At 46.0% G+C, this 12,203-nt stretch overlaps 1 protein-coding gene across 10 annotated transcripts in view; it reads right to left on the bottom strand.

Moving 5' to 3' along the window:
* Positions 1-1,636: 1,636 nt before the first annotated feature.
* Positions 1,637-12,203, bottom strand: part of grid2ipa (glutamate receptor, ionotropic, delta 2 (Grid2) interacting protein, a) — a 41,129-nt gene continuing 30,562 nt past the window's right edge. For 2 of the 10 annotated variants that reach the window (XM_060041998.1, XM_060042044.1), the window contains 16 exons: positions 10,659-10,816; positions 10,271-10,432; positions 9,673-9,779; positions 9,204-9,351; positions 8,782-9,116; positions 6,011-8,518; positions 5,820-5,919; positions 5,639-5,728; positions 5,335-5,531; positions 4,804-4,959; positions 4,356-4,442; positions 4,115-4,244; positions 3,767-3,885; positions 2,901-3,065; positions 2,589-2,665; positions 1,637-1,932 (listed from right to left, as the gene is read on the bottom strand). In XM_060041998.1, coding sequence (XP_059897981.1) covers positions 1,902-1,932; positions 2,589-2,665; positions 2,901-3,065; positions 3,767-3,885; positions 4,115-4,244; positions 4,356-4,442; positions 4,804-4,959; positions 5,335-5,531; positions 5,639-5,728; positions 5,820-5,919; positions 6,011-8,518; positions 8,782-9,116; positions 9,204-9,351; positions 9,673-9,779; positions 10,271-10,432; positions 10,659-10,816 — 4,570 coding nt within the window. In that variant the 3' untranslated portion in view covers positions 1,637-1,901. Of the gene's footprint in view, positions 1,933-2,434; positions 2,666-2,900; positions 3,066-3,766; positions 3,886-4,114; positions 4,245-4,355; positions 4,443-4,803; positions 4,960-5,334; positions 5,532-5,638; positions 5,729-5,819; positions 5,920-6,010; positions 8,519-8,781; positions 9,117-9,203; positions 9,352-9,672; positions 9,780-10,270; positions 10,433-10,658; positions 10,817-12,203 lie in introns of those variants that run through there. The other 8 variants (XM_060042011.1, XM_060042019.1, XM_060042005.1 and 5 more) reach the window with 8 other exon arrangements.

Raw genomic sequence — 12,203 nt, 5'->3', positions numbered from 1 at the left:
TAACGTGACACTATCTGGTTGAAATGTAGGAGACTCATTAACATGTGTTGAATATGAAAAGTAATATTGGTTAACTCAAGCGTTGGTGACATCAACGCTGTGTTGGCCCTTTCATGAGCCTGACTAAAACAATGCAGTGACGTTGTGTACTGAATAACATACCCATATAGAGATCTGTCTGTTCTGTGTGCATTCATCCACATTTTGTTTTTACTTACTATATGTTGCTGATTGTTGATGAATGCGTGAAAAGTAAAGCCAGCAGAAAAGTCCAGGGTTGACAAGCTCCGGATTTTTTTCAAAATACAAACAAACAATCAATACCAAAGAGTTAGGTAGACAACAAGTTTAATTCATTGCCCATTGCATGTTGTTATATGTTGTCAGCTTTACCCCAATACAAAATACATCCTTAATCTTTATGGAGTTAATTATAAGACAATGAAGTTGTATTATTGTGATAATTATCAAAGTAATAATAATAATAATGATAACGGATTGAATTATATAGCGCTTTTCTAGACACTCAAAGATACGCTTGACAGTGAAGGGAGGGACCTCACTCCCCACCACCAGTGTGTAGCACCCACTGGGGTGATGCACGGCAGCCAACCTGCGCCAGAACGCCCACCACACACCAGCTTGAGGTGGAGAGTGAGGGAATTAATGAGTCAGCCAATTATACAGGAGGACGATTAGGGGGCCAGATTGAATGAGCCTGGTCATATAAAGTGTTCTTAACAATTAGGGGATAGAGGCAGAAGCGATCCATGTAATGTACTGTAGGACATTTGCCATACTTTCTTTCTTTCTCTGTATTTTATTGTTGCTTTCAACTGATTGTACAGCATTTAAAGTTTGTGAAAAATAAGTGCTCAAAGTGTTCTCCTAAAGTATTCAGAATCTTCTAACGTATAGAAGTTATTTAGCTTACAGCATTTGTCACACTGAGTTAAAAGACTAATGTTACTTATTTCAATGAGACTAAATTATCAAATGACGATATGACAATATTTGGCTAGATTAAAAAGTCTTGGCATGTTGATATTTACTCCTTGATAACAAAGTGTACTTAATGCCAATGATTTCAGTACTATACAATGATAGATTATCTGAGTTACACTGCATAAGAAAACATTTCCTCAGCACAGACAGCTTTCAAACATTTGTATATTGCACATTCAACATCATACAGAGCAAAACATTGCACAATGCCCTTCCTAAGGTCTAAAAAATCCTCTCTCGAGGAGGCCTCAAAATATTGTACAGGTTTTATACAAGCCGCAAATCTCTGAAATGATTTTGATTTGTTTGGCTCTTCACATCATTATATGTACAGAGCTTAAGAGATCTAGTAGTGAAAGCGTTTGTACAGGCTTCTAGTAAGTGCCTTACACAAATGGCCTGAAAGGTCTTCAGATGGAAAAGGGCAACATAAAGACACAGTGGCATTCTCTTTCAGAAAGGAGCCATCAGGTGTTGAGCATAAATATATTGAAAATACACTCTTAATAAATTAATGTTATTACATTCAGTGTGGTGGGCGCCTTACTTACTTAAAGAAATATGGCCGTTTGTGGTTTCTTTCAAAGAAACATTAACTAACTTGGTTATATTACATTTCTTAATAAATAATTTAATAATTTATTAATAAATATTAATTGATACATTTTTTGACTAATTTCACATAAACGACTATACTTCATATCTCTATGTAATAGATGTTCATGAATTTCTTTGACAATGTTTGCATTACCAAATAGAAGGTCAATCCCCAAATGTTTTGGTGGCAAAGCAAAGACAGAAAAAAATGATTGACACTGTATAAAAATACAGACACAGTCACATAATAAAACAAGATACCTTTTTAGGTATCTTATACTCTAGTTAGCAAATCGTCTTCAACCAAGGCTTTGTTTTGAAGGAAAAACACTGCAAGCATAGAGAACACAATTCCATATTATATTCTATGAAACAACACAGTTTGAGTCATTCCGATTTCATCCAGTCACTTCACTCCAAAGCTCATAAAGACCAATGACTTACAGCCGCATGTACAAACGTGTGTGTATTTATTTGAGTGTGTTTATGTGTAGCTGTGCATTTACATGTTTGTGTGAATGTGTTTGCGTGCGTGTGTGTGTTTGTGTGCATGCGTATGTTAAATGTGTGCGTATGTGTGTCTGTGTGTTTGAGCATGCACATTTCTGTTTGTTAGTGTGCAGTAATTTGTTAATGTATTTATGTGTGTGTGTGTGTGTGTGTGTGTGTGTGTGTGTGTGTGTGTGTGTGTGTGTGTGTGTGTGTGTGTGTGTGTGTGTGTGTGTGTGTGTGTGTTTTTGTGTGTGTGTGTGTGTGTGTGTTTGTGTGTTTGAGTGTGTGTGTGTGTGTGTGTGGGGAAATGCTGTGCAATGAAATAGGTGTGTGTGGTGTGTGTGTGTGTGTGTGTGTGTGTGTGTGTGTGTGTGTGTGTGTGTGTGTGTGTGTGTGTGTGTGTGTGTGTGTGTGTATGTGTGTGTGTGTGTGTGTGTGTGTGTGTGTGTGTGTGTGTGTGTGTGTGTGTGTGTGTGTGTGTGTGTACATGTTACCAGGCCAACGGCGAGGCCATCCGTGGACTTCTTGGACTCTTGGGGATTTCCCCGGCCTGTTGATCACTTAAAGCTCTCTGTGGAAAGAACATTGACAGGTTTGTTATTTAGCCATCATCCAAATATCCCTAAAAACAAAGCAGCTCAGCACTACACAAATGAATGAATGAATGAAAGAATGAAGCAGTTAGGTATCATTCTATGAATTCACTTTAAATGGCTTTGGATAAAAAAACATCCACTAAATCACAATTCTTCCAACCATTTTTTGGCAGGGTTAATATTGGTGTACTGGGGGGGGGGGGGGGTCACCTCAAACTTGCTCAGGAACTCGCTGAAGATGCCAAAGAAGACCTCTGTGTTGGTGGCCTTGCTGTCCTCCCCAAAGTAGGAGGAGGTGCGGGCGAACTCCTCCATGGACCTCTGCTGCAGAGACTCCAGGGACTGGATGGCCGGGTGGCTGTTCTCCAGGAAGTTCTGCACGCGCCCGTCAAGGATCGCCCCATTTGGACATTCTTTGCTTTATTTCTTTGTGTTGTGTTTTTTAACCCTTTTGTTTTTTTAAACAGTTATTGATGTCCGAGTTAGATATCCTTTTTCTGTATCCCTGCTGCAATTTTAAAGCTAACCTGATGATGATTTGTTACACAGAGCTATCTTGCCTCCTTAAGGGCAGGCCCCCGATGGTTCAAAATGAGCTATACAAACAAAGGTATATTATTTGTACTATTATTATAAGGAAGCAACACAAACCAGGGGACACTAGTGGATATTTAAATGGTTAGAATAATGGCCGAAAGGTTATGAATTTGAATGTCCACAGCCTTCCTCATCCTGATCCAGGCTAGATGACTGTAACCCCCTGCCTGTTAATGACAGGTATCTAAAAAATTAACTGTAAATCGCTTTTGATTACAGGATATTCAATTAATATAAATAGCAGAAAGTCTATTGTGTTCATGAATGCTTCAGACTGCTAAAGAATAATGCACTGTAAATCACTTACAATAAAGCATATTAAAAAGTGACTATAGCAGAAATTGCATAGTGTTTATGTATGCTTCCGCTAAAGAAGAGGATATCTGTTCATTGGTTCAGATATAAAAAATATGCTTAAACAACCATCCTCATATAATAAGGATCCAGATAATTCTGTTTCTCTTCTATTTAAAGGATACACTCATGACGACGGCAAAGCGGTCCTCAGAAGTAGCAGGCATCTTCTGGCAGGCGGCTCTGGTCTCCTGTATGGTCGTGTGGAGGTCGTTCATATCCGACGTGATTGCCCTCTGGTTCACTGTGGACAAACACTTGGGGGTGATATCATGTTTGTGTGTGTGTGTGTGTGTGTGTGTGTGTGTGTGTGTGTGTGTGTGTGTGTGTGTGTGTGTGTGTGTGTGTGTGTGTGTGTGTGTGTGTGTGTGTGTGTGTGTGTGTGTGTGTGTGTGTGTGTGTGTGTGTTTGAGTGTGTGTGCGTGTGTGGGAAATGCTGTGCAATAGGTGATGAAATCATATCCCTAATGTACCTTTGGCTGCCAGTGGAATCATGGTTAGGTCTTTGGAGAAGTCCAGCACGTCAGGAAAATGTTGGCACAGAGACCTGACCAGGATGTGCAGAAATGTTGACTTCCCATCAACTGTTTTGGTGGTGCTAAGCTACAAAGGACATGGTTAATACTCAAGTTAGTATATTTAGTTAACATATTTTCATATATAACAAAACAATATTTAGTAATTCATTTGAGTAATTGATGGGTTAATATGCACCTCTGTGAGGAAGTTGATCTTGAAGCCTGTGGTCTTGTTGGTCTTTGGTTGACCATTGTTCAAGTAGTTGCCCATTGCCAACACAAACTATAAAAGTACAAGAGGGAAGAAGAAAATTGTGAGTCTGGAATTAAGCTGAATACAAATGACATTCATAGTGAATATTATTTGACTTTTATTACTATATATATACTGACTATAAGAATGACTTATTTTCTACTTAGAGTGGCTGTTGAGGTTGGGGTAATTCAATGAAGGAATGGGACTTTAAATGGAAGAATACCAGGCAGATTATATCTGTTTAGACACAGCTGACAAGCGCATTGTCAGCATTTTCCTATCTTATCTTAACTGCATCATGTCGTAAAATCTGCTTTATTGCGGAAATACCTTTCCGCATCAATTCCCAACGCTAACTGCAATAGTTTATCTCAAAACACTAACAGACCTCCAGTATCTTGGCCAGCTTCTTGCTAGTCTTGAGCTCCAGCGAGGCCTTGTAGATACAGTCAAAGCCTCCTCGAAGCTCATCCGTCTTCTCCTGCAGGGAACACTTGAAGTGGAGGCTCTGGAGACGCGTCTTATACTCGGGAACCAACAACATCTGGAGTAGGAGATTAGCAAACACATAGCTTAACAGTTATCCAAGGGGATAGCCTTATGTTTATCCCAAAAGTTAGCCAACAATGAGCTAAACATTTAGCTTGTTAGCCCAACAGTTAGCTCAACAGTTATCCCAACACTAGTCTCAACGGTTAACTCACAGACTAACAGTTAGCATGCATTCCAATCAGTCAACACCCAAAAACCCTCAGATAACAAGTTCCTCAAAGCGTACTACTCTTAAACGATCTGCCTGGACCTACATTTACGTGTATTTACAACACTTTGGACAGTTTTTTGCAGGGAATTGAACATGTTGGCCCTAGCCACTGCACTAGTATTACAAACAAATCACATGTTCCGATATGATCTCTACCTGCAATACGAACTGGTCAGGCTCACTGAGCTTGCTGGGGTCCTGGCGGTATTGCTCGTACTGCTTCACCTCCCCGGCGTCTGGGGCGTACAGCAGCAGCTGCTTGATGTGCGCCGACTCCAGCCTGTCAGAGGCCATGGTCATGAGCACCGTACGAAGCTCCCCCGGCGACAGCTTCAGGTGAGCTATAAGGATGGCTGGAGGACAGGTAAGGTCAAAGGTCACGCACAAGTACAACATTTTCTTGAACAATACAAGGAGATTTGGACAATAGGTGGTGCCTTTGTTAGTGCGTGATGCTTACAGGCGTTGTGGGCTTTTTTATGGGAGAGGATTTCAATAACGTCTTTCTTTTTGAACGTCTCTGGTTGAAGCAATGGCTCTGGAACCGACACTAAACACATGGCAAACAGTGGGAACAGTGTAATCAAATGGGCTAGCGCATTGCATTACATTTAAAGGATTCCGTACCCAAACTCACGTACAGTGGCACGAACCTTGGCTCTTTTGAGTCCCAAAATGCAATTCTAAATCCAGGTATTTCACCATGTCATTCAGCTTGTCGTAGTCCGAATTGGCCCCAAACTAGAAAAAAAACAAATGCAAAGTCTAATCTGATCTATTCCTTTTCCAATCTTGTTTTTATCAATCATATCCCCCACATCACCCTTCTCACCTCTCCCCAGATAGTGCCCTCTGAGTTCTCCACCTGCTCCCAGCGCAGCCTCTTCACGCTCATGTGATGAGAGTCCATCCTGGACAGGGGAGGCCTGGGCAGGGGGGGAGGTGAGCAGGGGGGAGGCAGAGGAGGCGGCGGCAGTGGAGGCTCCGGGTGTTTCGGAGGGTCCGACAGAGAGTGTGGCAGGGATTGCGGCTGGACCTGGCCCTGGGACTGCTTGTGGTGGGGCTGCAATGGGGGCTGACACTGGAGCAGGTGGTGGGAGGGCTGGGACTGCGGGCGGGTAGCTTGGCCTGGAGGTTGGGCCTGGTGGGGTTGAGGGTGCTGGGGCAAGGCCTGGAAGGTAGAGGGTGTGGTCTGGTGAGGCTGTAGCGGCTGGAAGGTGGAGAGGAGAGGCTGGGGCCTGTGGGCCGGCTGACCTTGTGGGGGGTGGATCAGGTGGATCTGGGGCTGGTAGTCCTGTGGAGGGGGCTGAGGGGTCATGTGATGGATGTGGTGGATCTGAGGGGAAGGGGAATGGGGGTGGTGGGTCTGCTGGATGGAGTGGGGTCTCTGGGGAGAGGGTTTGTTGGGCTGCGGGTGATGGATCTGGTGCTCTGGGTGTCTGCCTTGGGGCGACGCCTGGACCTGATGGTGCCCCTTTAGGCTCCTTCGGCTCTGGTGAGACGAGCTCTCTCGGGTGAACTGGACCGGCAGGGAGGCGGGGTCTTGCTGGGTTTGGTGCAGCAGCTCAGCAGAGGAGTGGTGGGGCTTGGCTTGCTGCATCTGATGGGCCTGGTGGAGCAGCTCTGTAGAGGAATGATGTGCTTGGACTTTGTGCATCTGATGAAGCAGCTCGCTGGAGGAATGGTGCGGCTGCCTCTGACTCAGTCGGTGAACCTGGCTGAGGAGCTCCGTGGATGTGTGGTGAGGCTGCTCGTGGTGCATCTGGTGGGCTTGGTGGTGCAGGAACTCCGACGAAGAGTGGTGGGCCTGGGCCTTGTGCATTTGGTTCAGCATCTCATTGGAGGCGTGGCGGGTTTGCGCCTGCTGCATGTGGTGGATCATTTCGGCGGACGAGTGGAGGGCTTGAGCCTGGGCTTGGTGCATCTGGTTGAGCATCTCAGCCGACGCATGGTGAGCCTGGGCCTTTAGACTTTTGCGGCTTTGGTAGACGCCTTCGATGTAGTGACCCTGTTGACCTGGGTGGGCCGTTTGTTGGGATGAGGGCTGGTGGGGTGATGGCGCTGACCGGGAATGGCGCCGGTGGGGGTGGCCCTGCTGGGCTTGCTGCTGCTGCTGCTGCTGCTGGTGCTGTTGCTGCTGCTGCTGCTGCTGCTGCTGCTGCTGTGCTTGCTGCATCTGGTACAGAGGGTGATTAGTGCGCGTTCGGTTGGAGTCGGGAGAAGGAAGAGGGGGCAGGGATTGGTGAAGCTGCTGGAGGGGATGTGGCGAGTGGGGTGAATGCTGGGCGGGGAGCGACTGGTGGCTCTGATAGATTTGTTGCAGTTGCTGCTGCTCTTGTTGGTAGGCTTGCTGCTCATGGTAGGCCTGGCGCTCCTTGAAAGCTTTCTGCTCCTGGTAGGCCTTCTGCTCCTCGTACGCCTGTCGTTCTTGGAGCTCCTGATAGATCTGTTTGGCTTGGAGGGCTTTCTGCTCTTCGTAAGCCCTCTGTTCATCATAGGCCTTCTGCTCCTCATAGGCCTGTTGCTCTTCATAGACTTTCTGCTCTTCGTAGGCCTTCTGCTCTTCGTAGGCCTTCTGCTCCTCATAGGCCTTTTGCTCCTCGTAAGCCTTTTGCTCTTCGTAGGCCTTTTGCTCCTCGTAAGCCTTTTGCTCTTCGTAGGCCTGTCTCTCTTTGTAAGCTTGTCTCTCCTGGTAGGCCTGCCTCTCCTGGTAGGCCTGCTGTTCCTGGTACAGTTGTTGCTCTTCATAGGCTTTCTGTTCCTTGTAGGCCTCTCGCTCCTGGGTCGCTTGCTGCTCCTCGTAGACCTGTCTCTCCCGGTAGGCCTGCTGTTCCTGGAAGGCCTTGAGCTCCTGTATCGTAGCACGGACCTGTACGTCTTCTCTGGCGGGCAGGACTTTGTGAAGGGACTGCCGCTTGGGCGGCAGATTGCTCCTGGGGGGAGGTGGAGGAGGGGGTCCAGACTTGCGGCGCATGGGCACATAGGCTCTGGGGGAGTGCTCGGGGCTGTAGACCAGTAGCTGCTGCGGAGGAGGAGGGGGAGGAGGCGGAGGAGGTGGCTGGGCTGCGGTCGGGGCAGAGGGAGGCGCCGGAGGTGGTGTGTCATTGAACTGGATGGGCGGCGGGGGGGGAGGAGTCATGGGCGGAGGCGGGATGTGGTCGGAGGAGGATGAATAGGTGAGGGAGGAGGCGTTTTCCTCCTCTGCACTGCTGCTCTGCACGTCACTCGGGCTGCTGAGCTCCGGGGCCACGAAGCCCCCGTTCTCCTCGTCGTCCTCGCCCAGGTCATCTTCATCGTCCTCTTCGTCCTCTTCGTCTGGAAAGCTCATCTGGACAACATCCTGGCATTACCATCAATCATATTATTATCAGCTACACCGCAGATGCCCACACATAACACGTGACATACTCCGAAAGCTATTTAGGAACCATGCTGGATCATAGTTAACATTTTTACAGGAATGATTACACACATCTTTGTATTAATAATCGTGACACTACTTACTTACATCAATTGATGATCAGTTAGCCTGTCATCTTCCGAAGCCAAAAACTAAGCTAAACTCACATTTTGATTGGTTGCTCCAGGGACATGACAGCCTACCTCTTCGTAGTCATTCTCAGGACTCAGGAAATCGTCGACGATGGCCACCCTCTGTCCCAGCTGCTCACTGAGGGCGTCCAGGAAGCGATCGGTGTCTTCTGACCGGGGCGGCTTGGAGAAGGTGTAGCGCCGCTTGCTGCTGCGATGCCCCACAGGGCTTGGGGGGTAGTCTGGGGGGTTGGGCGGCGAGGGCGGGGGGCTGTCCAGGCTTACGTAAGGGTTCGACTCAGCACTGATCTGGGTGGGCATCCCGGAGCTGTAGAACGGGGCATCCGGGGGACTGGCCATTGGTTCTGGCCATGATGTGGGCGGCGGTGGGGGTCCCTTGCGACCGCCTGCAAAGAAACAAAAAGATAGCGATGATTAATAGGAATTAATAATCGGGAACAGGGCTATGGACGGGTGAGGGGTGAGTTCCCCACCTGTGCTGGCGAGCATGGTGGGGGAGGAGGTGCGCGAGATGGGCTCCACCTCGAGGAGGCTGTCCTGGGCTGGGGGAGGGCGGTTCTTCAGGGACTTGGACCTCTTGGACGAATACATGTTCTCCAGCTCTGCGTACACTGCTGACAGCTTTGTAGAGCAATGGGGAAGAGTGTACCGCTTTATTATTAATTCAGTAAGCAGATGCTTTAAAACAAGAAATGTCTTACAGTGAATTCAGATACAGGTGATAAGGAGCAGGTAGGGGGGAGCCTTCTTGCTCAAGGAAGCTTACAAGTAGCCTGTCAAACTTGGGGATCGAACCTAGTTCCTTTCGGATGGGAGTCGAACACCCAAGCCACTACATGATTATGGTTACAAGAGTGTTTAAAAAGGTTACGTCTTCTAGTCTGTCTATCTATGTATTTTTGTGTGGTTCTTTGTTAATGGCCTTTTTTTCTTGGGAAGTACATTGGTGAGGTTGTTGGGGGTCTCAGGCAGGGAGGTGCCGTCCCCTGACTGTCTCTCCCCCGGAGCCAGCCTCATCCCCGTCTCCAGCACTGGCTCTCCACGGTAACCTTGGACATACAACCACATCTCAGTCAGTCATCCGTGATAATGATCCGAATTATCTGTGTTTAAGGGACTAAGTGACTAATTGATAAGAACTACTGAAAAGCAGGAATCAAAGCAATGTTTCATATTCAATGTAAGCTTGTAATACAATCATAAATTGGTAACCACCTTTCTAGTGGTAGTAAATGCCCAGGTATTGGGATTTGAAAAAAGCCTAACAATTCAGTTTTAATCCAATTCAGGGACAAACATCAATAACCAATCAAAATAACAAAAGCTCACAACGTTTTTTAATAAGAGATTAAGCAATAAATAATACATAACTTTAACTGTGGGGATTTGTGAAACAATTGTGAGAATGACAATGATGAAGATGATGACGCAAACAATTATGATGATGATGATGATGATGATGACGATGATGATGATGAAGAAGATGCTGAACTTGAAAGATAACATCCCAAACTGGTCCCAGCCCTCAAGGCTCTCGTACCCATCCCCAGATGGGTGCCTATGACCAGGTCGTCAGAGCTGCGGCCCCTGACGCTGCTACGATACGTGGTGCCGGTCACCCTCATGGAGCTGCTCCGCCGGTGGGGCTCAGGGGCCCCATCATGCTCTAGGGGAGGGGGGGGTGGTGGCGGTGGAGGGGGGACTGGAAAACACATTGGGGGGGGAGGGGGGGGGGGGTGTTGGTGGAACCCAAAGTGAACAAGGCCAGTCAAACTGAAGATGTTGTCAAGTCAAGTCTATATATATATATATATACATACAAGCACATACACACACACACACACACACACACACACACACACACACACACACACACACACACACACACACACACACACACACACACACACACACACACACACACACACCTGCGGAGGCTTTGAACCCGAGGAAGCGCGTGATCTTGCTCTGGCAGTGCTCCTGCTCCTCATAGGTGAGCAGCTGATAGATGAACTGCCAGATCACCTGTTTGGCCGGGGTGTCCAACACCGGGAACACATCCACGATCAAAGTGTCAACGTTCCTGCTGACGAGGAAACAGCAGAAAGAGGAAAACAATGTCATAAATTACAAATATTGGAAGGAGACAGATAGATACATAGATAGATACATAAATAAACTAATACAGGGAAAGAGCCGATAGGAAAGATAGTGGAATAAGTAGGACATATTGAATGCTAACAATGTTTTCATCTTGACTTAAGATCAGGACTGTTTTTGTTTTTTACATTACTTCTTTGCGTCACTTTTAAATTCATATGAATCTTATCATTATTATTATACTTTTTTGTACTCAACATAAATGAGCCCTTGATGAAAACTGCAGAATTGCTTAGTTGGGGAATTGTAAATGTTACATCACTCACTTTGTTAACAAGCCAATCTTGGCCTCTTCAATGTAGCTAAGATGGCAACCCTGTCTCGTCAAAATTACGTTCCCAGAGAACTATTCGGCATTCTCAATTACGTTTGTCATAAAACGTATTTTGTCCGCGATTACGTTTTATTGAACGTATTGCAAATACGTTCGTCCTCAGCCTATTTTTTTTGCCATTTATTAACCTCTAGGATTATGTTTGGTTGAAACGTATCCCAGATAGGTTAAATGTCAACGTACAGCACATTATTGTCATTAAGGCATATCTCCCTTTCAGGGAACGTTTCATTTAACGTATTTTGTCTGAAAAACGTATCTTGGCTGTGGATGCGTGTTATTGAACATATCGCAAATACGTTCGTTGTCAACCTATTTTTTGCCATTCATTTACCTCTAGGATTATGTTTGGTTGAAACGTATCCCAAATATGTTAAATGTCAACGTGTAGCACATTATTGTCATTAAGGCATATTTCCCTTTCGGGAAACGTTTAATTTAACGTTATTTTGTCCCTGATTACGTCTTATTGAACATATTGCAAATAGGTTCGTTCTCAACATTTTTGTTGTTATTTATTTAAGCTACCTCTTGGATTACATAGGCTACATTTAATTGAAACGTATCCTTAATAGGCTACGTTAAATTTCGATAACACATTATTGTCAGCATATAGGCATAGGTCTACCTCTCGGGGAAGCGTACGTTTGATTGTAATGTGTTAATAGTCCAACGTTATATCAACATGTCACAAGAGGAGAAATTAGCTGCTGACGGGGTAACTGTAGGAGCGGGGGTTGCTTTGTTGATTTCTTTATCTAGGGCTATAGCTGTGGTCAAAGCGGGAAGTGTGCGTTGTCTGGGCGGCTGCCTGAGCTGAGCTGCAGGAAATTATGTTCACATGTTTCTTCATTCATTCATGAAGGCTATACCGGTGAACGGTGACGTCAGACTCACGCCCACCTACAAACCAATCAATGTCCAGTATCAGCCTGTCCTCTCGGAAAATACGACCACGTAAGTGGTTTGTTCCGCCACA

Source organism: Gadus macrocephalus, chromosome 2 (assembly GCF_031168955.1).
Source record: "Gadus macrocephalus chromosome 2, ASM3116895v1".
Lineage (NCBI taxonomy): Eukaryota > Metazoa > Chordata > Actinopteri > Gadiformes > Gadidae > Gadus > Gadus macrocephalus.
Note: the sequence above shows the minus strand (reverse complement) of the source record. Positions and strands in the feature narration are given on the sequence as shown.